At 45.9% G+C, this 27,124-nt stretch overlaps 1 protein-coding gene and 1 long non-coding RNA gene across 2 annotated transcripts in view; one reads left to right on the top strand and one right to left on the bottom strand.

Annotated features, from left to right (window-relative positions):
• Positions 1-27,124, bottom strand: part of LOC147712883 (uncharacterized) — a 190,239-nt gene that overhangs the window by 22,689 nt on the left and 140,426 nt on the right. The gene's annotated exons all lie outside the window — the stretch shown is intronic.
• The window catches only part of LOC147712884 (trem-like transcript 1 protein), a 104,413-nt gene that overhangs the window by 14,236 nt on the left and 63,053 nt on the right, over positions 1-27,124 (top strand). The window contains 3 exon segments of the mRNA XM_086923544.1: positions 16,435-16,773; positions 21,895-22,206; positions 23,684-23,777. Coding sequence (XP_086779670.1) covers positions 16,435-16,773; positions 21,895-22,206; positions 23,684-23,777 — 745 coding nt within the window.

The raw sequence follows: 27,124 nt of genomic DNA on the forward strand, positions 1-27,124 counted from the left end.
GAGCCAAGCTCACTCATACTCTCGCACTACTCCATTGGAACAGATCCAAGGATCCCAAATGTGTTATTGATACTCAGGTGAGTAGTTTGATCCATGTCTACATCAGAAGGGTCAGCGTGCCTGGTTGCTAGTAATTCTAGAGTCACTATACCCCCGTCTCTTGGATCTGGAGTGGAGTCTCCTCTCCCTTAACCCTGAATTATTTTGGAGGCACCTTCTCTGTGTTTTGAGTGGAAGATAAGGCAGTGGCTCTATAAAAGGAATTGAAATCCAGTATTTGTGAATGAAATTCAGTATTTGTAAAGCGCACAATTACCCAAGGGTGTCAAGGCGCTAGGGGCTGTCGGGAAGATTAGGCGAGCTATTACCCAGAGTCACATGGTGCTAGGATAACCTGCCGCCGACTGTGGGGTTCAAAACGTGAACCCTGTAACCCAAGGTCAGGCACCCTGGCCGCTGCACCGCAGCAGAAACAGAAGCTTTCTTGCTATTTTTACTTTCTACTACTGCCGGCCCTTTTACCTTGCCTGTCTTCTTCCCCCAGATGGGAGATTTAGTTTTTGACAATCGTACCCCTTCCCAGCCTTCTGCTCCCTCTTTGCTAAGTACTCAGGAGCCTGTTGGGGAGAATGAGGGGTCTTTCCTGCTGGTGATATATACACTTACCTTGCCGCCGGCTCCTGCGTCTCTGCTCCTGCTCTCCTTGTGAGACTCGAGAAACAGGAAGCCAGGAAAAACAGCCAGGCTTCCCTGACCAATCACAACAGAGCAATTGGTTTTGAGCATCCTATTTCGACGCTGAACCAGGGAATGGGGGCCTGGGCATGTTCTCCATGCAGGTTGTAATACATCCTGCATGAAGAACAGGGAAAGTGTTCATGACTGTTTTGAGAGGCCCGACATTGCGCACTTAGGAGTGGGCAAACCACTCCTCCCCTGCTCCAAGAGCAGAGCAGCCCCATCCACCCGCCCGCTCTCCCACTAATATCATTTTATATTTCCTTTATTTTGCACTACTCAAAAGCAGTGGGTCGTTGCTCCTCTGCCTTAGTGGATGAGCCGCCACTGGCTCCTGAGCTCCTATGGACTATCCCCAGTGCCTTCTCCTGTACATCTGGGCTTGTGCTGGCTCTCCCAGACAGAACCCTGAGGAGTGCTTCCCTGCGATATTGTATCTTACCCGCGGTGTCTTCCCATCTAGGGAGCTGAGCGGAGGCACAGGCGTGTGATCGGCGCATCCACAAAGGCTGCTCTCGCAGGTAAAGCACCTATATGCTCTTAATTTTCCTCAGTGTCTGATCATGCAATTCTGCAGAGAGGGAGAAGTTCAGCTTAAATTGTACATCCTTACAAAGATTTTTGCCTGATGGGAGCTCGTGGCCGGCTAGTGGGCAGCTGCCATGTTCCCGTCTCTGGTCCCCAAAAGATGGTACTTATTTTTTTTGCTTACTTTTGTAATAATATTTTTATTTGTTTAATTTTTTTATTTTAATATCTTTGTATAATTGTTTTGAATGTTTAATATCTAGTGTTTGCAATTATAGTTTTTATGTTTAAATAATAATTATTTAAAAAAAATATGTTTGTATTTTGGGGGATTATTTTAAAGAACATATTTTTATTTGATATTTGCACGTTATACATTTTTCATATTTTTTATATAAGCATATTTTTGTAATGTGTAATATTAGTTGACTTTTTCAACTTCTTGGACGTGAAAGCAGAGGCAAAGTACCTTGTTAGCTCCTATGCTATTCTGTATAAACCTATCAAGGAGCTCCTGACGTTTCGCCTGCATCACTATAGGGCAAACCCAGATATGTGCATCGACTCGCAGTTCTCTAAGACACATAGGGGGAGATTTACAAAAACTTCACGCGGCACAGCGCAGCCACCCCCCCCCCCCCCCCCCCTTGAGGCTGCGCTGCGTTGCTGTATGGGATAGGAGCAGGAGAGCACCATATCTTCAGAGTTATGGCTCTCTCCTCCCCTTTTCTATGCGCTGGCACTGATTACAGCTGCCATGCGCCATGCAGTCACCTTAGCGCCATAGCTCTAGGGTGTGTGCATGGGTTTTGTACAGGAAGGCTACCCTTCCTGTACAAAATACGATGGCCCGCCACAATGCAAAGCTTGTCAGAAAAGGAAGGAGAAATGAAAGCCTTTCTCCTTCCGTGCGCCTACTTGAAAAGGGTGCAGTTTTCTCACGCTAAACCCAATCTACCTTATTTAGTAAATTGGGTTTAGCGTGAGGAACCTTGGGTGGTTGCATGGGAATGCCCATGCTCCACCCTTGGTACGCCCCATTGGCACAAAGTAATACAAAGCAGCTCTAGGTGCTGATTCACATTACTATGCAGTTATTTCCAGCGCTAAACTTGTTTAGCTCTGGAAAGTAAATATTAAATAGGGGGAAACAAATTGGACTGATTTTGTGTCACTTTTGTGATGCAAACACAGCGCAATATCTTAGTAAATCTCCCCCCAAAGAGGTCTTCTCAATGCACTTAAAGCAGTACCCAGAAGCACTAATGGTGTGCGCCTCTGTTTGATGGCATATGAAAGGGCTCTTGATCGTAGAAAGCATGCTGGCAGAGCCCAATCACGTGAATCCTTGCTAGCAGCCAGCACTTACCAAGATAACCCTCCGTTCTGAAAGGTTGTAAGCCTTCCTTTTATTAGGGACACCAAACGTTGGGCATTGATGCCCTTATCCCACCTGATGAGTGAGTAACTCGTTTTTCTAAGGTTTGTTTTGGCACACCTGAAATTAAAGAATTTGTCACCGCGAGTAGCGATTTCAGGGATTGGGGTCCTGCAACATGGATGTTGAGCTTGCAGAAGTGGTAGCCCCCTTATGTAGGTGCCCCCAGGGTAAGGCACCTGGCTCTGAAGGGATCCCAGTAGATCCATCCAAGGATGATATTGTTTCATGAGTCCGCCTTCGGAAGTGGATGTCCACACTGTCTGTTTCTTAGGCTACTGTACGATAAGGTGACGGTAAGCGCTAGATATGGCCCAGAGGGGGAAACCACTAAGGCAATCAAAATAGTGAGTGGAGTACAGCAGGGCTGTGTGCTCACCCTTTTCTTGTTTCATTATAAATATTCACGCTCTTGGGAAGCATCTGTCCAGCTCAAGCATAGACCTAGCTTGAGTAGGCACTCACTGTATACCAGTGCTACTTTCTGCCGATCATGCAGTGCTTATCGCTAGGGCCCCACATGGGCTTCAAATGTTGTTGAACCAGTTTTCTCGGTTTATGACTGATCTAGATCTGATCATAAATCATTCTAAAACTCACATTATGGTCTATGGTCTGAAAGGATGAAATACATCCACTTTTCCATATTTGGAGGTTATATTTGATTAAGTGTAGTTAGAAACCACTGGGACGGGCAATGTCTGCTGAGTCACTTTATGATTTTGTTTCTAAATTGTGATTAAACCTCTCAAAGAACTTGTATCGCTCATCCTTGACAATATGCCCAGAGTTATTTGCGTATGTAAGCGAGAGGTATAGTGAAGAGAGAGAGAGAATGAGATAGTGAAAGAGAGTTAGAGAAAGCTAGAGTTGAATGCTGGCGGCAGGGCACACTTGTAAAAAGCATTCTCAGGGTGAAGATGCTCCCAAGCTACTGATTATATTCTGGCACCATCCTGTGTTGTCATACTTTACCAATATATTATTACAAAACAAAATGCTGCGGACGCATCATGGTGGCCAGTAGCACACTCTCATCAGGTGCAGTGTCCGTTGGCAGCTGCGTTGCCCTGAAGAGCTCACCAATATTGTTGTTCCTTGCGGTGCTCCCTTTGCACGCCCCCTCCATTTAACACCGCCTGAACAGCCGCTGCAGTGTAGGGGTGAAGCAGCAGCAGGAAGCTCAATGTGAATCATGACAGCCAGCAGCACGCAATAACCTGGTGCAGACTGTCCGCGGGCAGCTGTGTTGCCCTGTAGAGCTCGGCCACATTGTTGTTTCCTGCGGTGGTCCCTCTGCCTGCCCCCTCCTTGTATCACTGGCCAAACAGCCGCTGTGCAAAATGAAAATGGTGCAGCTGCTTAAAAAACAGATAATATTTTTTAAAAGAGTTTGTTCAGCTGCGTATACCAAAAGTAAAGCCTGCAGCCTTTATTTTAAAAAAACATATAACATTTTTTTAAAGATATTTACTAAATTGGGTGCAGAGGGTATACAGGCGCTCATATAGTATTTACAATTATGTTTAGTAAAATTCAACAATGTATGGTGCGTCCAAAAAGGAAGGAAAACACCCTACCTCCCCAATACTCAATTAAAGATTGATAAAACTATTCACAATTTTTTCGAGCACTCGTGTCTTATACAATAAGTAGTACAGTAATTACACAATAAAGCTAGCCCAATCAATTATTTTGTGCTTTATTGTGTAATTACTGTTATACTTATTGTATAAAACACGAGTGCTCCAAAAAATTGTGAATATTTTTTTAAAAGAGTTTGGTGAGCCATGCATATGAAAAGAACGGCACATGGCCGCCATTGTTAAAGTAGATGTCGCATATAAAAATAAAAAGCAATAACGTGTACACACCATGGAGCGGGGAGGAGAGGGAGCAGGGGAGGGAGCGCCACTAAACGATAAAGCGTGGCGTGCATGTTCGGGTGCCGGGACGAAACAGGAAAATAAATGGACTCTGCTTTGTAGAAGCGGGATAGCTTGTTGTGCTTGCAACAGCAAGACATTAGTTAACTAAATAGTGCTCACTAACTGCTAATGGAAGCTAGAGGGTAAGGACAAATGTAGGATGGGCTGTCCACATGGGAGGTAACAACAGAAGAAAGGGAGGTACTAAGGAGGGACTACTAACCCTATTCATGAATCACAAGCCACCATTTACAAAAGACAGTAAGATGAGCCAAGGCAAACAATGGGCAGAAACCGGTCCTTGGATGCTTGATTCCGGTCTGGGAAAGACATGGCTTGGTAGTTCGGACTGGACTGTTCCCATGGGGCACAGGGTCAGAGCTGATTTGCATATAGCCAGTGTCCAACCCAGGGTGGTGTGGAGTGCAAAAAAACGATGGATTTAGGCCCAGATCCTTGTACTGGGGTGAATGTATGACATTGTTCTACATTCTGTCCATCAACTGTGTTTTTTGCAATTTTCACCCCGAGTGTGCTGGGTATACTCAGACGTGAGTCCCAGGCTCTCCACACCACTGGAGTCAAGCTATCCAGGCTGAATGAAGGCTGATAGCCAGAAACCGGTCCTTGGATGCTTGATTCCGGTCTGGGAAAGACATGGCTTGGTAGTTCGGACTGGACTGTTCCCATGGGGCACAGGGTCAGAGCTGATTTGCATATAGCCAGTGTCCAACCCAGGGTGGTGTGGAGTGCAAAAAAACGATGGATTTAGGCCCAGATCCTTGTACTGGGGTGAATGTATGACATTGTTCTACATTCTGTCCATCAACTGTGTTTTTTGCAATTTTCACCCCGAGTGTGCTGGGTATACTCAGACGTGAGTCCCAGGCTCTCCACACCACTGGAGTCAAGCTATCCAGGCTGAATGAAGGCTGATAGCCAGAAACCGGTCCTTGGATGCTTGATTCCGGTCTGGGAAAGACATGGCTTGGTAGTTCGGACTGGACTGTTCCCATGGGGCACAGGGTCAGAGCTGATTTGCATATAGCCAGTGTCCAACCCAGGGTGGTGTGGAGTGCAAAAAAACGATGGATTTAGGCCCAGATCCTTGTACTGGGGTGAATGTATGACATTGTTCTACATTCTGTCCATCAACTGTGTTTTTTGTAATGGAAGCTAGAGGGTAAGGACAAATGTAGGATGGGCTGTCCACATGGGAGGTAACAACAGAAGAAAGGGAGGTACTAAGGAGGGACTACTAACCCTATTCATGAATCACAAGCCACCATTTACAAAAGACAGTAAGATGAGCCAAGGCAAACAATGGGCAGAAAATGGGCGGAGCTTAAAGTCCATACCTAAATACAGCCTGTCTCGAAGAGACAGCGCAAGCACTGCCTAGGTGAGACCTAAAAATGGGACACTTTACATCTTTGGACCAGTTCTGATCTCGAGGTAATGCTACTGCACTTGATATATTTATTTACCCTGTTTATGCGACACAGTGAAAGGTTCCTGTGGGGTTTCCACAGGAACCTTTCAAATTTAAACCATTAACCCAACTCATCACATCAGTTGACATTGCACACTGGGTTTTGAGGTTCTATAGTCAGGGTTTGCAGCTCCTAACAGCCCAGACAGATTTGGCTAGGGAGGGGTAGGAGTTTGAGTTAGGCATACCCATACCTGTTGACAAACTGGAAAAATTGTTGTACACAAACTAGATCCATAGCGATGAACTACAGGGACAAGCTATTACATTATAAATTCCTACAATAAGCCTGTGCTACCCCACAGAAGCGATTCAAAAAGGGGGTGGTGATGAACAGAGTGTCTGAATTAAGCAGACCACTCTTACCCAGTCAAGAGATCAGGGCTTGATCCATCACCGTTATTTAGCTCACTGCATCACCCCAGTTCAGAACCTGGCTATATGCAAATTAGTCTGACCCAGTGACTCATGGGAACAGGGCAGACCAAACTACCAAGCCAATTCTTCACCGGAAAGGAGACAAGCTTCCGGGGACCGGTTTCTGGCATTTCAGCCGTCGTTGGCCCGGCTTGTTTGAATCCTGGTGGTGCATTGAGCAAGGGACTCATGTCTGAGTATACCCTGCCACACTTGTGGTGGCCAAAAACGATTCAAAAAGGGGGTGGTGATGAACAGAGTGTCTGAATTAAGCAGACCACTCTTACCCAGTCAAGAGATCAGGGCTTGATCCATCACCATTATTTAGCTCACTGCATCACCCCAGTTCAGAACCTGGCTATATGCAAATTAGTCTGACCCAGTGCCTCATGGGAACAGGGCAGACCAAACTACCAAGCCAATTCTTCACCGGAAAGGAGACAAGCTTCCGGATGTGAGTCCCTTGCTCATTGCACCATCAGGATTCAAGCAAGCCGGGCCAAAGACGGCTGAAATGCCAGAAACCGGTCCCCGGAAGCTTGTTTCCTTCCCAGTATAAGAATTGGCTTGGTAGTTTGGTCTGCCCCGTTCCCATGATGCACTGGGCCAGGGTCAGACTAATTTGCATGTAGCCAGGTTCTGAGCTGGGATGGTGCAGTAAGCTAAAAAACGGTGATGGATCAAGCCCTGATCTTTGGACTGGGTAAGAGTGGTCTGCTTAATTCAGACACTCTGTTCATCACCACCCCCTTTTCTGAATCACCCCACAGAAGCAGCACAGAATTGACCCCTTGTACCATCACAGTTGTCGGCGCTGCAGGCATGGAGATGCCGGCTTCTGCCGGCTTCTGTCACCTTGCTTGGGAATGTTCCCCATTCAGTCTTATTGGCCGGAGATCCTTGTTGTGATAGCTGATATTGCCAACATTCCCTACAACCAGACCTGCTATTAATAACCCTTCTTAGGGACGCCCAACTGTTTGCAGCCTAAGTGGGGACCCCGACTACTTCCTCCACATTCCGTTGCAGCTGGGAGGCTGCATCATCTACCGCGCCAGGAAGGTGCCATAAGTACACTTCAGAACACACATGGCGCGGGACGTGCACAGGACATGCCTGGGCGCTTGTCCAGGACAAGACCAGGCACAGTGCGCACTGCAGCTGCGCTAGCCCTGAGCTCAGAGTCATGCTGGGTGTGTCTTTTGCTGCCTATTGGCAGCAGAGGAGGACTGAAGCAAGGTTGAATAGATGCTCCAAAGTGCCCATGTCACTTTGGCCGACTGTTTTGCTTTGGCCAAAGTGACATGAGCACTTTCAAGCTCTCCACCGAACTGTCTTAAGACAGCTGGGTGGAGACCAAGCACAGGCCTCAGGGCCCTATGGAGCGTCCAGCTAGCCTGCTCCATCCAATCCAGTTGCTTCTCTCATGCTGGTTAACAGCATGAGAGCAGCATCTAGGTTGAATAGGGGAGCTCTTCATGCATCACAGAAGAAGAAGAACACAGAGGGAGATGTGCACACGCCCATTGGTAAGTGCCATTTTATTTTATTGTATTTGATTTGTGTAATGCATGTAAATGTAGTGGTTGTGTTTTATTTTGTGATTAGTGTTATGTTTTTATTTGGACGTTTGGAGGGAGGGGGTGTTTTATTTTGTGTTTTTGGATGGAGGAGTGGTTTACTTTGGGGTTTTTGAGTGAGGGGTGTTTTTTTTTGTTTTTCGGCGGGAGGTGGTGGGGCACTTCTCTCGCCCACCACTTTCAAATGGAACCAGCCGCACCAGGGAGCTAAACCACAATGTCCCTGGTTGTAGTGCAATAAGTGAACACATTAAGGCTCTTGAGGTTGTCCTTGCAATATTGATTGATCCTATTGTTTCACTATTTCAAGGCATAAACCTGTCACTGAAGAAATGATCAGTGCATGAGCCTCTAAGCTTCCAGTTGATATGCGGTCACACAAGGGTAGTCCCAGTACAGGCAACGGGTATGGGCCACTGGCTGAACCCCAGGCAACAACTGCTGCCAACTCCCAACTGGGAAGCTGGTGCATTAAAGGCACCTTGTGCCAATACTAAGTAAGCTGTGAGAGCAAGCTACACTAGCCTTGTGTAAGACATAGAGCCACATTAAGTCCTGCAGCCCTGGAAGTAGCAACACTGTATCATGCTAATTTACGTAATAGGGCTGTTGGCTATAAACAGCCTTCTAACGCTCTGCAACTCCCTCCAGAGGCCACCCCTGTGGAGATAGTGCCTGAAAAATGTTCCAACTCTACAGCCCACTGTAGCTGAAAGTGGTGATGAATTAAAGAAGAAAGTAATTCACTTGATGGGTAAAGTACTTAGAAATTTCATTTGTGATGTATTTAACTATGAGGTAATCACCGTTCACAGAGTTTCTTGGGTGGGCAGCAGCCCAAAAAGGGCGACAAGTGATTGTATTGTAATTCGTTTTAGGGATCTACAGCTGGTGGGTTTTGTGCTACAGAGGTTGTCTCCCCACTGGGGCAGGATGACAGACTTGCAAACAGAAAATGCTTGTCAAAGTCTCAGAATTCATTGCCCCATATGATTGATGGGACTGCAGGATGGTGCATGAGGTCATATTCCCCACGATAAGGAAAAAGTAAACTGACCACCTAAAGACCAATATTGGAACGATCAAAGGGCAAATAGAATCAAACATCTACCCCTCATGGAAGTATGCCCATGCAAAACACTCCGATCTAAAGTTGATCAATGATTTAATTCCTACAGATGTTATTTATTTATTTTTAAACCAGATTTTATTGGGGTTTTGCATACGTACTTCATCCTCAAGATACATTTACTGAATATCATTAAAAAACATTTTTATGTTGTTGCCAGCCCCATTTCTTTCAAAAACAATAACATTCCCAAATTACCCTCCACCCTTGAGTTGATTCCTTGCTTCCGCTGTCAGCTTGTGTGTTACATGTGTAAGCTTTAGAAGTCGCTGCACATTGGGGCGTGTGGGATATAGATATGGGAGACGGGGTTGTGATCAAAGAGGGGCGCTAGTTGTGCGACCTGGTACATTCGGTTGTGAGGGCAAAGTCGCAGCAGCATCTGAATCCATTGCTATGAATTCATTACTAGCCCTCCCCAGGTACTGGCTGCGTCTAGCGTGACAGTGCCATGTTGGGTTTCCCTCAGGAGTATTCTCCCTTCACGGCCTGACCATTTTTCCAATTTTCTCCTCCGTATTACTGCCCTCGAACCCCCCACTGACTTCCAGTTCCTGGTGATTTCCCGTTTGGCCAGGATATATGCAAGATCTTGGAATTTCCCTGTTACTTTGGTTTTAGCTGTGTGCAGAAACTTTACCAGTAGGCAGTAACTCGGAGTGTGAGGAATCTCCCTGTCTGTGATAGTTTCAACTATATGTTTGAGCTCCTCCCAATAGACACTCAGAGTTGGACACTCCCAGAACATGAGCAGGATATGTGCTTCCCTTTCCCCACATCGGGGGCAAGCTGCCTACTACGACTGGAAATGTCTTCTCATTGTCCCCGGGGTGAGGTACGCCCTGTTCAGGATATAGTAGTTAATTAACTTACAACATACATTCCGATAGACCTTTGGTGTCCGTTCCACTATGGTATCCCAGTCCGCCTCAGGAATCGGGAGCCCCAGATGCTCCTCCCATTGAGTTTGTTCCATTGGTTATTGGAGATCATAACGTATGACTTTGTAAAGACATGAGACTGTTTTGAGTGTGCCTGCCGAGAAGGCCACATATCGCCCGCAACTTAGCGCCTGTGGTTCTGTGGACCCGGTACCCCTGGCTTTCTGAACACCAAGATGAGGGCCCTGTGTTGGAGAAAGTGACCTTGGGGTAGATCAAATTCTGCATGAAACTTGTCAAATATGAGTAGCTCAGAGTCTCAAAAGAGATCTCCCACCGTAGTCGCTCCTGCTGCAACCCAGGCGTCCAATTCCTATAGACTCTGATGTGGTTAATCTATCAATGCATGTAAAAGCAAGGTCAACTTCTAAATCATGCCTTGGGGTATTGAGACCAGCTGCTGTTCTGGAACTTGGCTGGCATCACTGGCAAATTGAAGAAAGATAGTTGGCATTGCTTGATAAGAAGTTGTCAAATTGTGCACCTGCAGGAAACTTGGACATACAATAGCTTATATATATATCAACGGGATTTATTGATTTGAGACACCAGCCACTGGATCTAGATCTGGGCACCATAGGGGAGGTTTGTTAACTTGTGTCTCCGTCTCCTTTGCAGGCATGATAGGCACAGTCTTTTTTAATGCACCTCATTTTCAAATCATTCACCTGTCTCTTTGTGCTAGTCTGACAATTGTTCTGGTCAACTTTTATCATAGAATTTTTAATTCTAAACATATTGAAATAGTAAACTCACTTGAAATGTCTCTGCTCACAATATTTGAAGATTTAAAGTGGAATTCTGTTGTTATTGGGGCGTTGGGGGGGTTAATAGCAGACTCTGTCCTATTTCAAGGAATGTTGTATGTGGCACTATTGGCCAGGACAACGAAGAGGACCATGTGCACTTTGAGCATAATCCTTATGGGGATGACTTCAATAAGATTATGAGCAGGTTAAATCTACTATTAACAATAGATCTTGCAGCAACTTTGGTCTTGAACCAAATCACCGTCACAGGGAGAGGCGCAGGGAATATAATTGACATTATAGCTGTGGCAACTTCATAGCTTCTGAAGGTTTTTGATTTTACTACTATGCAAACTTGCTGGACTGATCACAACCCCTTGGCCTTAAGATTTATCACAGGTCTGATGCAATTAAAGCACACCGTGTAATTCCTCCAATCGAGATGTACAAGAATAGAGGTATTCTACGTAAATGGGATACTGTAGACTCTGACCATTTACTGGGTAAATTGGTAGTCAAGAACCAGGCACATCTGAAAGTGTGTCTGGGGTCTAATCCTGCTCTTTTGTTGAGAGCATACAACTAAATATGTAACTCTTTCACTGAGCTGTTGGCTTTACCGTAATCCTGTGTAGGGAATCAAGGAAAAATAAATGGTTTGATGGCATCTGTTCCACCATTCATAGTTGCTTAATAAAGGCCTTGATAAAGTCGTCAAGAATAATGGAAGAAGTAAGGCATTGAATATTATGCTACAAGGAAGCAATCATAGCAAGAAAGAAAGTTATCAGATGGGAAGCGTGGAAAAATTGCAAGAGGCAAGTGATAAGAATGATGCATCCCGTTTTGGGAAAATTATAAATACATCTTTTTTCACAGAGAACCACAATACTAGTCTGGACGAAATCATCCCACCACTGTTGTGGAGGACGCACTTCTCCAAAGTGTATGATAGCACTCTACCCCAAGCCATCAGGGGGTGTAATTTATTGAAAGTACAAACCCAGGGAAACATAGGGGCATATTATCAAGAAAGCTCGATACATTATCGCCGCCTTTATCGGCAGGAAACTGCTGATGAAACGGCCATAATGGGCTTGATAATATGCTCTATGGAATTCCAATCAAAGCCTATGTTAGATGTCTTCACATCTACCATGGGCTTCGATCGGAATTCCATAGAGCATATTATCAAGCCCATTATCGCTGCTTTATCAGCAGTTTCTTGCCGATAAAAGCAGCGTTAATGTATCGAGCTTTCTTGATAATATGCCCCCTAGATTTCACTGAAATTACTTTAATGAGGTCATTTCGGCCATCAAATGTATCTCAAACGATAAAGCACCAGGATTTATCTAAATTTCATGAGAATCAAATCACATCAGCTACGAATTTCTCTCCCTACATCTGAAAACTGAAAACATTTTTATTACAGAATAATTTTCAATGTACACACAATAGGAGAAACTGCATAAACACCCACAACATCTCTATCAAATAGCCACTACAAACATCCTGTAATCGTCATAAAATGGCACCTTATATTCGGGCCATCTTCACAGCTCTCAATTTCAAGGTTATAGACGATAAATATAAAGCGCCTTACTTAGAATTTGATGGAACAGGAGCTTTACCATAAGTTGATAGAGCTCCCGTCACCCCTCAGTTAGAGGCAGTGGAACTAATGAGTTTCTGATAGGGGAGTCTCAGCTGTCTCTGACGTTGGAACCCCCTTGGTTCAAATACCAGTAGACTGCAAAATTACAGTGGTGTTTGGCCTACATTCTTCAGGGCGGAGTCGCCATCATTGGATGGATCCTCTCAGGGATCGCCATGCAGGACAAAGCAGTGTGGACAGAAAAAATAAATAATAGAAGTTTAAATCAGTAAAACTACAAAGTAACTGCTGAGCAGTAGAAAAAACATGACACCAACTCTCCATGAATCCATACCTTCAGTGCATCTGCGGCCAGGTTGGACAGACTGAAGGCACAGTAATCCACATAAGGAAGGCAAGGGTCTCAAAATACATCTGGGCTCCCTTCACCAAGGATATAGCACTCATCCTCTGTCCTGCCTGGATAGCAGGTAGACCACCAAACTAAAAAGTAACCATAACCCCAAAATCTATAAAACAACTTCTTTAAGATATGTTCTATATATTTGTTGGACTAGGACTTTCTTGCAGGGTCATCCCTGAACTTTTTGCCTTCCTCCTATATTTTTTCTGACCTGTTGTTGGATGTTTTATGACTCTGGGCACTTTACCACTGCTGATCAGTGCTAAAGTGCATATGCTCTCCCTATTGTAAATTGATGTATGGATTAGTGACTCCGTGATTGGCTGGTTTGGAGTGCCCTGGACTGGTAATCCAAATGCTGCTGGTGGGCTTTCAGCACATGTTGTGCCACCTACAGGAGCAGCTTGTAAAAGTGTGTTTAAGGCTTGCCATTGCAGAGCCTGTGTGCAGTCTGGTACTGTCATGTTGACTGGGAAAGTGCACCCACTTGCCAGTCCCTAAACCTTCCCTTTTCGTCATATCAGACACCCCTATGGTAGGCCCAAGGGCAGGGTGCATTTTAAGTATAAAGTAGGACAAGCCCTGATGTGTGTGGCATATCCTAATAGTGAATTACAGCCATTTTCGTTTTTCACTATTGCAAGGCTACCTATTCCCCATAGGCCAGAATGGGCAGGTAGATTATTACATTTTATAATCCTAACTGACTCAGGGAACTAGGTAGAAATTCGAGTTGCCTATGCCTGAAATCAGAATGATAAAATACATCATTTAGTGAAATTGGTTTTAACATTCTGTGTTTGAAAATACCACTTATAGAAAGTAGGTATTTTCTTGTCTAACCATCCAAGCCTGCCTCTGCTACGTTGTGTATTCCTTGTCTGGAGTTTGAGTTTCAGGGGTTGGGGGATTCCAGGAGACAGGGGGAGTCAGCACAGGGCTGAATAGAGACACACGCATGACGATGGGTGGGAGGAGTTGCACCTGGGACCTGAAAAGGGCAGTGGGTACATTTCACAATGCTGGCTCCACCCCCTGTGGTGTATCTGATGTCCCTGCTCTACACTGTGAAAGGAAAGAAGGAGTCATGTAAACAGAGTGCTCCAGGACTGACCAGAACTGGTTTGAACTAGGCAAAGGCCCCTCTGCCTTCAGAGAACAAAGAGAAACTGTGTGCAAAAAAGGGGACCCGAATCCCAGAACTTTAGATCACTTTTGGACAAACAAGAAGAAACCTTCACTGAGGAGTGGAACCAGAGAGACTGAGGAGAGACTATCCCTAAGCTGAAGTGCGGCTTGGGAGATTGGCCTGCAGTGGTTGCCTGACTGCCAAAGAAAGGAGAAAGGAATTTTGTGTGCTTTATTCAACTTGTAAAGGATCTTCAAGGGCTTGAGAGAAGAGCTTGCCTCCTGCTGAAGTCTCAGGCACAACAGACTTTAGCCACCAACTCCCCAAGATTTCTTTAGAAGTGCCTGCAGCTGTTTTGGGCCCTTTGAGGGACTTCGTGTCGCAAGGAGCTGGAAGCGTGACTCACGAAGAAGAAGCGTGTCGCCGTCGCATCACTGAACAAGGATGTCGCCGCTGTAGCTGTCGCATTGCTCTGCATCACAGGAAACGTCTCTCAACATCGAAGAAGCGTGTCGCTGTCGCAGCCGTTGCCGTCGCATCACTGAGCAAGGGTGTCGCCGACGTAGCTGTCGCATTGCACCGCAGAAGCGCCTCACATCCACGGAGAAGCGTGCCGCCGTTGAAGCCGCTGTTATCGCATCACTGAACAAGGGTGTCGCAGCGAGCGGAAGCATCTCGCATCGTCGGAGAAGAGTGTCGCTGCCAAAGCCACTGTCGTTGCATCGCTGAACAAGGGTGTCGCCGCTGCAGCTGTCGCATCAAGTCGAGCCATCTCGCAACATCGGAGGAGCGTGTTGCATCAAGAAGAAGACGCCATCTTTGTTTCTTTGCACCGGGTCTTCAATGAATCACTGTCTTTGCGTGTAAGAAACTACTGCATCACCCTCCCTGCAACACTTTTGTTGTAGAAGCGTTACGCATATTAAGGTACATTGACTCAAAGTGTTGCATTTTAAGATCTAAAGAGAACTAAGCTAATTTTACCATTTTAAGTACAGTATTGTGGATTTTTGTCGTTTGTGGTCTTGTGTTAAACCTATATAAAGAATAACTATTTTTAATATACAACTGGTGTGGTGTTCATCTGTAGTGTTGTCACTGGATTACTGTATGTGTTCACAAATGCTTTACACACTGCCTCTGAGATAAGCCTGTCTGCTTGTGCCAAGCTACCAAGGGGGTGAGCAGGGGTTATTTTAGGAGTGTACCCCCTTACCCTGACTAGACACAAGTGTCCCTATTTGTCACAGGTACCTACCTATGCCAACAAGAGAACCCCAAATCTAACAGTATTGAACAGACATTGGTGAAAGATGTTGCTCACTGCTCTCTAATACCACACTGGAAGTACACTACAAGTTTCTCCATGACGGAAGTCAGGCCACAAGGGACATGTTTAGGTCATAATGGCTTATTTTTAAAGCCTTAAAACTGAGCACTCCCAAAGATCGTCGATTGGACTTCCACTTTAGACCGCTCCTACTCAGGATTCCCTCCAAGAATACAGAATGTCACCTCCAAAAGGATTAGCCTAGATCCATGTTTTAAATACTTGGAAACTAAAGTGAAAGAGCACTTTCTTTTAAATGATCTGTAAATGCACTGCTATAATCTGTTCCTACGGCAATATTAGCTAGTTACTTGCTGATGGCCTCTAACCTCCTACCTTTTGCCACACATTTATAACAATTGAAAGTTCCTCATTTTATTTAGTTTATTATTCTCTCTTGTAAGGACCTTGTAGCTCTTACCTTTAAAATATATCATTCTTCTCAAGCATATTAAAATCTCTTAATCACTACACTGGATACCAAGACACTTTGGCAAAAATGATTGGTTTCACTCGCTCATCTAATTATTTTGAATGTAAAGATTGCATGCCACATTTTGTACAGCACATGGTCCCAGATTTCTGTAAGGTATGTGTAGTATCCTGCATTGTTATGTAATATATTTTACCATTCCTGCTCAGCCGGTGCCTGTGCTCTGACTCAATTGAATGTTGGAGTCTTGATGAGCCTCGGAATGTTGGGACACAGAGAGGTGAAGTGACAGTTGAGCATGGGCTGAGCAGCAGACAGGCTGCTCCTGGTGGGGCTCTCCTTCACATCTTAACATCTTGTTGTTCTGAACTATCCTACTTCTTATTTACATGAATAATGCATCTTTAATTACAAGCTACCTGCTTGGACCTCCTCACTACAGTATTCCTACATACCCCTGGTACTATGTCCACTGTAAACTAAAAAAAAAACAAATTAATATAAAAATCTCTGTAACATGTGTTGGTGTTTTAGTCATAACTTTCTCAGTAACTATCTTGTCCACATTCTGTTCCCAGCAGGATGCAGCATGGTCTGTGGTCAGCTTGCCACAGTGGTATCAGTGGTGCCTGGAAGCTGGATCACCTTGCGCTGTCATTATAATCCACAGCTGCACAGCCCGGCAGAAAAAGTGTGGTGTCTGCAGTCTCCCCAGGCAGGGTGCCAACGTGTGGTTGCTACATCTGATGCTCCCATGGCTGTGCCCAACCGGGCCAGTATCCGTGATGATACACTGAGCGGCATTGTAACGATAATAATGGAGGGGCTCCAGATCCAGGACTCAGGCAGGTACCACTGTCTGACGATTGACTCCACGGGTGTCTACATCACCAGGACGGTACAACTCGAAGTGCAGTCGGGTAAGAGCCAGAGAGCAGTATACCAACTTCAGCGTCAGTCTACTACATGAGGTTTACACTGACTTAAGGTTTTGGGATAGACTGGAAAGATAGAAAATCTGGAAGATAGGGACTGTAGCCTACATTTTGCTATCAGTTGTATGATAGAATATCGTCAACAATAATATTGTGATGCAAAAATATAGCAAGAATATGAACAAAAATGTTAAAAGGCAAAAATATTCAGGTAAATATAGATTTACTATATCTAACTCTAATATGCATATTGCCAAGGCTTGTGGGGTTAAGAAAAGCAGTTAGAAAGAATAGCAAATAGCAGGAATGTCAACAAAAATATTTTTTAATGTGAAGTGAAGTTTAGTAATTATACACTTACCTATCTACAAACCTTCTTAATATTTTTGTTTTTATTATTGCTACAATATTTTTGTAGCAGATATTCTGGAAGTGTACACTATTATCTGGAAACCCATTTTCGGATGTACCATGTTGAATCTGACTCTAGTTAATTTCTGCAATGCATGTAAGTATCATAGGGGTAAATTCACGAGAACGTGCAATAACTATCGCCAACGTCAGTCATCGCCAGAAAAGTTAACGCCGCCTAACCCTGTATTTCATCGCCATGTTAGCGTGATATTATCATGCTCACTCTACATGGCGATAAAAACAGGGAACGGCGGAGAAAAAAGCCGATAATATTATCGCAATGGCGATGGTAATTCCGTCGTTAGCTGGCGATACCTGGGGATCGGCACAGCAGCGCCAGAAAAGTACCATCTTCACAACAGGCGATCTTGCCATGAGAACATTCCTCACACTATTTTCAATAACATTCTAGGCTTGCAACCTTTCCACAGACCGCCATCTGACGTCATATTCAGTTTGCATCAAGTGTTGGCATCAGAGTGGATCTTCACAGTCAGGCAGCAGGGAAAGGGCAGGAGGGCAGGATGGCTGCTCTGGGTCCGGTGAGAATGGACTTCCCCTGACAGCAGCACAGATGTCTTTTGTCGGTCATAAAAAACAAGCCCAGTTCTGGCTCAGGGATACCTGCTTGCTCATTAATGGTATGCATGCTATTATTCCCACAATTCCAGCCTGGTCATGTTTCACCTGAAATGCAATACACGGGGATATTCTCTGATTTCCATGTTATTCAGTGGAGGTCCGTGTTCTAGCTTCGGTGTCAACCAGTGCCAGTCTGTGACTAAGAGATCAGTACCTAGCAGCAAGATAGCGGTCTGTAGGAGGTGGGGAGTTTTTTCGCAGGGACTTTTTAACAAGGCCCTGGGGCAGGATGGCCCGCCAGGGGGCAGCGATGCGGAATCAGCCTGTAAAAACTTAGATAGACGCATCACGGAGGCTCTGGACTGCACGGCCCCATGGGCTAAGAAAAAACAGTTCAGAACCCAGAAATCGGCCCGTGGTATTCAGAATCCCTGAGAGTAGCTAAATCTGGATGTAAACGGCGGGAAAGGATCTGGAGGGTAGATTACTCAGAGCAGGGGAAAGAGCAATATAAAAAGGAGCTAAGGAATTATCACAAACTAATCAGAAGGGCCAAGGCGGATCATTACCTAGAGAGAATTGATTCAGCCAGTAGCTCAAACCGGGAGCTCTTAAAGGTTTGCAAGGAGTTAACCTCCATCACCAGCTTAGCAGCACCGGTTGTGGGTTCAGAGGGGCTGTAAATGTAAATGTATGTAAATGTATAGGCATTTATATAGCGCACTACTTACCCGGAGGGTCCCAAGGCGCTTCGACCGCTGCGAAACCCTTCCTGGCTTCCCTGAGAGATGGTCCCTTAATGGGTATCTCCAGGGTGAGACCAGGCATCCCCGGCGGTCTGGTGGGGCCGTTAGTGAAGATGAGGCAAGCTAATGCCCAGAGTTGCCGAGTGTGATCACTGATCAGAGTGGGCACCGAGGCGAGAGAATTATCGAGTCCGCTGACCCTGGTCCAGAAACCTGCCGCGCCGGGAATTGAACCCTGGTCCCGGGCCGTCCTCTGCTCTCGGGTCTGCCGCCTCTAACCAGTGAGCCACACTACTTCACTTTGTAATCAGATAGCGGAATTTTTCTCTGAGAAGGTGGAAAAAATCTATTCCACCTTCCCCGAAGCGGCAAGGGGCGGTGAGATGGGGCTGGAAGATGGAGCATCTGTGATGGAAGGAGGAGGGCTGAAGGAATTCTCTATACCCCTCCCCCCCCCCGGAACAACTGATTAAAATCTGTAGCAGTATTAAGTCTGGATCCCCTAGGGACCCGGCTCCTCCGAAAAGGTTAAAAGGGAGTTTGGAATGCCTGGAGCCTTTTATAAGGCACCTGGTGGCGACTTCCTTTGATACATGCTGCGTCCCTGGATGCTGGAAGGAAGCTGTGGTCTTGCCGCTCCCGAAGAAACCGCACCTTTGGTTAGAGCATTTAGACAACCTACGCCCTATCTCCCTTTTGCCATACTTCGCAAAGGTGGCTGAAAAAGTGGTGAATGTACAGCTCACGGCCTACATTGAGGAACATGTTCTTCTTCACCCGACCCAGTCCGGCTTTCGAGACAGATATTCGACTGAATCGGCTCTGCTTTTTGCCACTGAGTCCATCAGACAATTTGTGGATGCTGGTCAAACGGCGGCCTTAATCCTGCTGGATCTAAGTGCCGCCTTTGACACTGTAGCTCACCACACTCTGGTGCAATGTTTAAAGAAAGGTGGTGTGTCTGGTACTGCTTTGGACTGGTTAAAATCTTTCTTGTTGGGGCGGTGCTTCCAGGTGAGACATGGCGAACACTACTCCAGGGTCATCAAGTTGAACCAGGGAGTGCCGCAGGGACCGACCCTGAGCCCTACACTGTTTAATATCTATGTTGCTCCCGTGGTGGAAATTGCTGAGGGGTTTGGGATCAGGGTCGTATCCTATGCTGATGACACACAGCTGGTGGTCTCCCTAACCCAGGCACCGGAGTCGGCTGCCTCCAGCTTCAGGGCATGCATGCAAGAATTGGCTGCATGGATGGCTGAGGCTGAATGGTGACAAGACGGAGGTGCTGGTGGTGGGGCAGGCCCCAACTATGTGGTCGTCCGCATGGTGGCCCCAGGAGGTGGCAGTGGGTGTTGTGGCATCTCTAGCAACTATCTCCTTTCACGGGGCTTGCCCATACGGCCAACTCGATTTTCTATCTCTTTTACAGCCAAGATGGCCTCTACGTTTTCACTTGAGACTCGATACCTCAACCTCCATAGAACGTGACAAAGGTCTGTCTAATTATCATGGTATATTAATCATGGAAACTGAAAAAGGACTACCTAAATCTTTTTTGTAATTAAAATAGAAAAGGGACTTCATAGCATCTCCAATAGTAGCCCCCATTCCTGCTCCCAAAAGGGCTGCCATCTTGGAAGTTGTCCCCATCCTGCTCCTTTTTTGCTATCCTTGACTTCACCACCCAACATGGATATACACCAAGGTAACAAGATGAACGCCCAACTGTCTCCTGCTCGAAATAACTCATTTAGAATAAACGACCCTCCCAACTTATCCAAAAATGCCATTAAAAATCTCAAACATAAAATCCTCAACAGCAAAAAAGAAACTCTTATCACAGACCCCTACTCCTGCCACAAGAAGGGCAATATATTGAAGGATTTTCTCTTCACTACCAATTGGTGTGCTCAGTGGAGGAAAGTGTTATCTTCGCTACTCAATACCACCACCACCAAGAAAATCTCACATGGTCAGAAACTCACTATTGCACCCTCTTCACTGTATAATCGGGAAGCCACCATCTCCCTCTATAAGAGTGGCACAGTTTTCAGCCAAGCTTCAGATCACAACCTGGAACTTTTTTTCAACCTTTCTTTAAAGAGAAATTAGGTATGACCACTGCCCAGCCTGTCCCCTTGCAACTCCCCTTTGCCTCCTCCTTAGGTTACACCCTTAACCTCTAACCACCCAAAACCCTTCTTCACACCTCTCTCCCCAGGATGACACCCCCTCGCCTAAAGTTACAAGTGTAGTCCAGCACTCCCTGTCCTCTATTGCTATTTCGGACAATGTCTTACACCAAAATCCCACAAACACTGCCTCCTATCCTTCTAAAGAAGGCAACACTAACTGTAAAACACGCGGCTGACATAGCTGATCTTATACTTTACCTCGACCTTGACATCCCTATACTCACTGAAACTTGGCTGAATGAATCCTCATCCCCTATTCTTGGCACACTAGTCCCACCCAGTCATGCCATCATCAGACTCGACATATCTGGTAGCTCTGGCAGTGGCCTAACCTGTATACACAGATACACATTAACCATGAAACTAGCACATTCTCCATCACTCTCCTCTTGTGAACACCTTAGGATTAACTTCTCCACCAATGACAACTACGTGCTCTCTCCACACAATTTGCCATCCTCCTGGAGATAACCACACATTCATTGAACAGATTATGGAGATCATCTCCTCCACCAACAAAGAACAACCAGAATTTTCTTGGTGACTTTTATATTCACTGGAACAATCCCAATGACCCTCTGGTTAACAATTTTAAGGCCTTCATCCATGACCTCAACTTTATCCAAGCCTGCAACAGCCCTACCCACAACAAAGAACCTACCTTAGATTTAATCATCGCTAAAGAAAACACCATTCAAATCAAAAACATCCTACCCTGCGACTGGACTGACCACCAATGCATCACCGTCATTATATCTGAAACAGTGATTAGCTCTAGGGGTGAACCTAGGAAAGCCAAACATTGGGTGAGAGACACCCGCAACTTCGACCCACATCTACGTTGTCAGCTATTAGTAAAAACAACCTGCTTCCCCTTCTAACATGCATGACGCTCATGAACTCACTAATCATCACATCAACTCCATGACAAAAATCATGGACACCATTACTCCTAAGCAACTAAAGAGAATCCCTTTTAAGAGGTGATATCGCCAAATCTGCAAACATTCAGCTTCGGGCCCAGTCTCAACATTTCCTAGCCCATCTAGATATCTGTTAGTTCTCATTGTTAGTCAAAAGTTATTTCTGAACTGAAGTTATGACTGCTGTTTGTTGGGTCTTCTCCTGTAGGGTCATTAACGCTCCCATCTACTCTCCATTTCCAGCTCCTAAGTGGATGCTGTATGCTGAGGGTGCCTCCACCTCAATGCAATGCCACTACAGTGCTACAGACTACCATCTGGTTCCCAGGGTCTTTTGCCGTCTGCTGCCAGGAATGGGGTGCCAGTCGATCAGAGGTACTCAAGCCTTCCCCCTCTCTGGATCTACTAAGAGACACACAATAGTGGAAGACACGATAAGAGGCATTATAAAACTTTCCATTGAAGGGCTGCAAGTGGAAGACTCTGGATTGTACGAGTGTCGACTCCAGATCCCAGGGACACCCATGGTAATGAAGAAATTCCAGCTACAAGTGAGTGAGTATGATTGGTCTTCTACACACCTGGGACCACTCAAGACGTATAATAGGACCTCTTACATCCATTTCAGAATATAAAGCGCCCAGCCTAGGAAAGTGCTCATAATAGTTGCCTACAATCAATACACCTGAGCATACAATCAATACACATATATACAAAACAGACATTGCACCATGTACCTCTAACGTGCACCTCCATGATGATGGTTCTACTTTGGGGCGCAAAACATGAAGAATAATTTCTTTGAACATAATTATGTAAAAAAAATGGATTGTTGAAAAAGCTCAGTCAATGAATTTGTAAATAAAAGACACGAACTCAAAACTTAAGACTGCATAAATATATTCAGACGATACGTAACAGCACATGTGACCTAGGTATTGGTGACACAGTGTATAGTGTAAAATTGTGTAACACCCATTAGTGAAAAGTGAATTGATAGAACTACAATGATCAATAGGCCCATAGTCTTGCAGTTGCAGGGTAGAATAGTCTTGTATTTATCCTAAGTATCTCATTGAGCCATACGTGCTAAGGCTGGGCATTTAACTTATTGACATCATTCTCAGATGCAATTCCAATGATTTGCCTGCCCTGGTGATGACCCGTGGAGTAACACGCCCGATGTACCACAAGAGGCTAAGCAGAGATACTTAGGATCTCTACAGGGACCATTTTATGCCACACAAGACTTTCTTGTAAACAGGCCCTGGGAAATAGTTATCATTACTTGATATTTCATTCTTATAATTTTGCATAATTTTGCACTACAGGGTGTATCTTTGTTTCTTCTAATTACCTTGTTATTTCTCACCTCCATGTAGCAATTGCACTGGTATAGTTAACTATAACATTTGACCATAACATTTCATTTTTGTAATTCTGTGTGTGTGCCTGAGCATCAGGCATACAGTAGAGCACACACCCTGTGCATACCACATATGCCTGTGGTGATCACTTCTACTACGCGCAACAGCACCCTGGGGTGAAACACGTCCAGTCCACTCTGGAATTGCAGATCAGACACACAATCATCAAAGAATCTTAGTTTCTGACCTCACTCGGAAGGGGGCGGATACCTTGGGGCAGAGCAAGCAGACATACATGGGTAGTTTTGGATTGTCAAATGGCCAAATGTTTTGGCAGTACAATCCCAAGTGTTCCCTGTGTTGGAAAGTAGAACCCCCTTTTTAAACCATAGATTCCAAGCATGTCTTATATTGTTCCTCATCCTTCTATATTCAGTGAGGGCAGGTTGGCTCACATGGAGCATTCGACCTGCACATGCGAACGATTGAACCCATATGATCAGTCAATACGATTGTGCATCAACCAATGATTCTGAGATGCTTCCATCATCATTCGTCAGACAACAGCAAGCACTAGCTACAAGTGAATGGAGGGTGGACATGGAGCATAAAAATGTGATGGGACCGAAAGCCCAGGCTGTTAGCTAATAAGTACTCTTTCGCAGGAAAGCCGGACGATTCTGGAAGGCTCCTTCTCCACCCTTCCTCCAGCTCCATCGATGCCAACCTACCCACCAGTGGCACCCCGGCTGAAGAGAGGTGAGCATGTGAAACCAGGGATGTGGACGAGGGGGGCTGGGGTGAAAAACTCAGTGCACATTTGTTGCTAAATTATTTCATTGGAGGGTGGTCTTTTAGTTATGTATTAGCATAATGCAGCTTCACAAAATCCGTTTAGGTGCTTGTGAGAAAATTATAAACTGTAAGATGTGGGTTTTCCGAATAAACCACAGGTGCAGAGGGTGGCCTCAGTGTGGAAGATGTGGTTTGTATGGTGGGTGCAGGGGTCAGTAGGGTGTAGAGGATCTTGTAAAATTCCACCTAACCCATGTGAGTGACGGCTGTATTTTGCCTTATGGGTTATTCCATCAGGGAGTTTCTAGTCTTGCGTCACTCCATCAAATCATGTCTCTCATTGCTGAAGTTTAGGAGGATCTCTGTACAGAGGCCAATTTCATAAAATCTATGTGCATGTGTGTGTCAGAATCCTTGTTGAGCAGTAACAGCAAATGATCAGTTTCTTGCCTGGGAGTGTTGTAATTATTTTTCTAGATCCTGTCAGTGACATCATCATCGATCACAGAAGTCATGTCTTTGTTATATGTCTCCATGCCCTTGAGTTGAATCTGTCCACCATTCTTCCTGCTCTCCGATTGACCTAAAGTCCCTTGTCCAAGCGTGCCTGCGTTACGGGCTGGATTGTTTATGTGAAGGAAAGAATACCTTCCTGGTCAAGAGACTGTCGGCCATTTGCAGGTGGGCATCATTAGTCGCTCCACCGTGGAGGGTTGGGGGGCCAAAGAAGTGGGTGATGACCGTAAGTGGTCATGTGTTATGCAACAGAGGAGTGGGGCAGAGTAGAGCCCTTTAAAAGTGGGCTACCCCCCCAGCGACCCCCTCTTTGTCCCCTGATGTGCTGTGGGAGACGGACAGAATGTTTCCTCTTTCTATGCGTAAAGCAGAAATCATCACGCATAGAAAGTGTCGCTAAAAAGGATAAATAATTTTTCTCCTCGTTCCGCCATCCTCCAGGAGGCCTACCAACTTGATGCAATACCTTTGTGAATCTGGAATTGCCTCAAATTCAGGTATGGATGCACAAGCTCATCCATGCCACTGGCCTCGTGTACAGACTTCTCAGCCATACATGCAGCAGTCTAATTTGACCACCCAGTGCTCAATTGTGGGGGCACTCCCACTGCGACAAAGCTCATCCCTGGCAACCATGAGAGCTATATTACACAGCAACAATGCATATTTGGATAGCGTCTGCTACCCCCGATTCCCAGCATTGCCAGCATTGGACCAAGCGTTATCATCTCACCCGTGATTGCTGACAGCGGGCTTCTCACCTGGTCCCAGTAGTGTCTAAGATTCTGGCAGCCCACAACATATGCACAAGTGTCCCAGCCTGGTCGCACCTCCTCAGGCATCTATCTGTATCTGACCTCACCATGTGGTGCAGCCTGGTTCTGATGTAGTGTGCCCTTCACAGGATCTTCAGCTGCACGAGTTGATATGCTGCCCATATCGCCACCTCCTTCCAATGCCTACAGTCCTCTCCCCAGTCCTCATCTTCCAGTGTGCCAAGGTCTCTCTCCCATTGCTCCTTCAATGATGGGAGTGAGGTTGACTATTGTTTTGGAGAGTTCTATAGATCTGGGGCATTGCGTGTCTGCGCTCTAGGCCCGCCAATACTCTATATTCTTTAGAGGGTTCATCTGTAGCCTCCCAGGGGGCATCCCCATATCTTTTCAGGCCGTGTTTCAGCAGTAGGTACCGATAGAGTTGTATGTCTGTTAGCTCCTATTGGGTCTGGAGATCCTCAAACTCGAGGAACCCTACACTTCACCTCACATCCCCCAACCATGAGATTCCTATCATTGTACCATTGTCGCTATCCCTCTAGCTGCTGATAGTATCCTGTATTCCCATAGGGGCATCTCCAGTGTCCGTTTTTCCATTCATCCCAGCATCCTAGTAGCCTTCCATCAGATCCCAATCACTAGCTGTGTGGGGTTGATCGATGGCCATGCTTCACCGGTGCTGCTGGTATTACAGTGCCGCGCGTATCCCCCCAGTCCCATGAGATAGTTCTTCACCTGTAGCGCCGGTTCTTGTTGGGATTCGAAGGCCCATCCATGCATAACCTGCAACTGCGTTGCCCAGTAATACAGTAACATGTTGAGGAGGGAGATTCCTGCCTCGTAGGGGCCCCTATTAATAGTTGACAAAGCTATACGAGAATCCGGAACCCCCACCCCCTCCGTCCCAGTCCCATAGGAGCAGCCTGATTGTGGCAGCCACCTCTTTGAAAAACAGCTATGGCACCGCGTGTGGAGTGTTTGGGGGCATGTAAAGATACTTGTGTGGAGTAATCATTTTAAACAAGATAGCTCCTCCAATCAGCGAGAGCAGGAGCCTCTGCCAGTGCTTTACATGCGTCTTGTAATTCTGGAGGATACGGTCCAAATCACACATGTGGAAGTCTGCCCAATCTAATGTTATGTATGTGCCAAGGAATTTAAAGCCCTCCAGTACCCAGAGCAGCGGGCACACCCCGGGTACTGCCCAGGTGCAAGCAGGAACACCACCGATTTTGACCAGTTAGTGTGAACACTCAGGTAGTCTCCAAAGATAGCCAGGATTTCTAGGATATGGTGTATAGACTGGTCCGGTTCAGTAAAGCAAAATATCGCTGTGAGATCACACTTTCCCAGTCTGGGGTCCAACGTAATCCCTTAATTTGGGCATCCACCCTCACCTAGTTGGCCAGAGGCTCCATCACCAGTGCGTAAGAGGGCACCCCTGCCTCATCTCACTGCTGATGTCAGACTCTCAGGACATCTCCCCATTGATCCAAACCCACGGGTTGGTGTAGAGGAGCTGGACCCAGACCGGATATTCCGGCCCACACCCCGTGCTCATCAACACCACCAGGAGGTAATCCCATTCCAACTAATCAAATGCCTTTTTAGCATTCAACGCCAGCAGGACTGCTGACTCCCTAACGCCCCCCTGTTTGGCCAGGTTTCCAAAAAAGCCTTCTCAGGTTGTGTCTCGTGGAGCTATGGGCCATAAACCTGGACTAGCCCAGGTTTATTAGTTTATCGACAACCCTGAGTAGGCGATTTACCAACACCTTGGTTAAGATCTTCACCTCTAGGTTCAATAGAGCAATGGGCCTATAGCAGGCACATTGGCCTAATGGCTTATCCTCCTTGTGTATCATCAGGATTTTCGTTGTTCAGAGATTTCTCGGTGGAGATCCCTCCTTTTTCATTTTATAAAACATTTTCCTGAGGGAGTTCGTCAGCTTACCCCTGAGCCATTTATGGAAATCGGATGGGAACCCGTTGGGGCCAGGTATCTTCCCTTCCTACAGC

The sequence above is a fragment of the Lissotriton vulgaris genome, chromosome 5 (genome assembly GCF_964263255.1).
Source record: "Lissotriton vulgaris chromosome 5, aLisVul1.2, whole genome shotgun sequence".
Classification (NCBI taxonomy): domain Eukaryota; kingdom Metazoa; phylum Chordata; class Amphibia; order Caudata; family Salamandridae; genus Lissotriton; species Lissotriton vulgaris.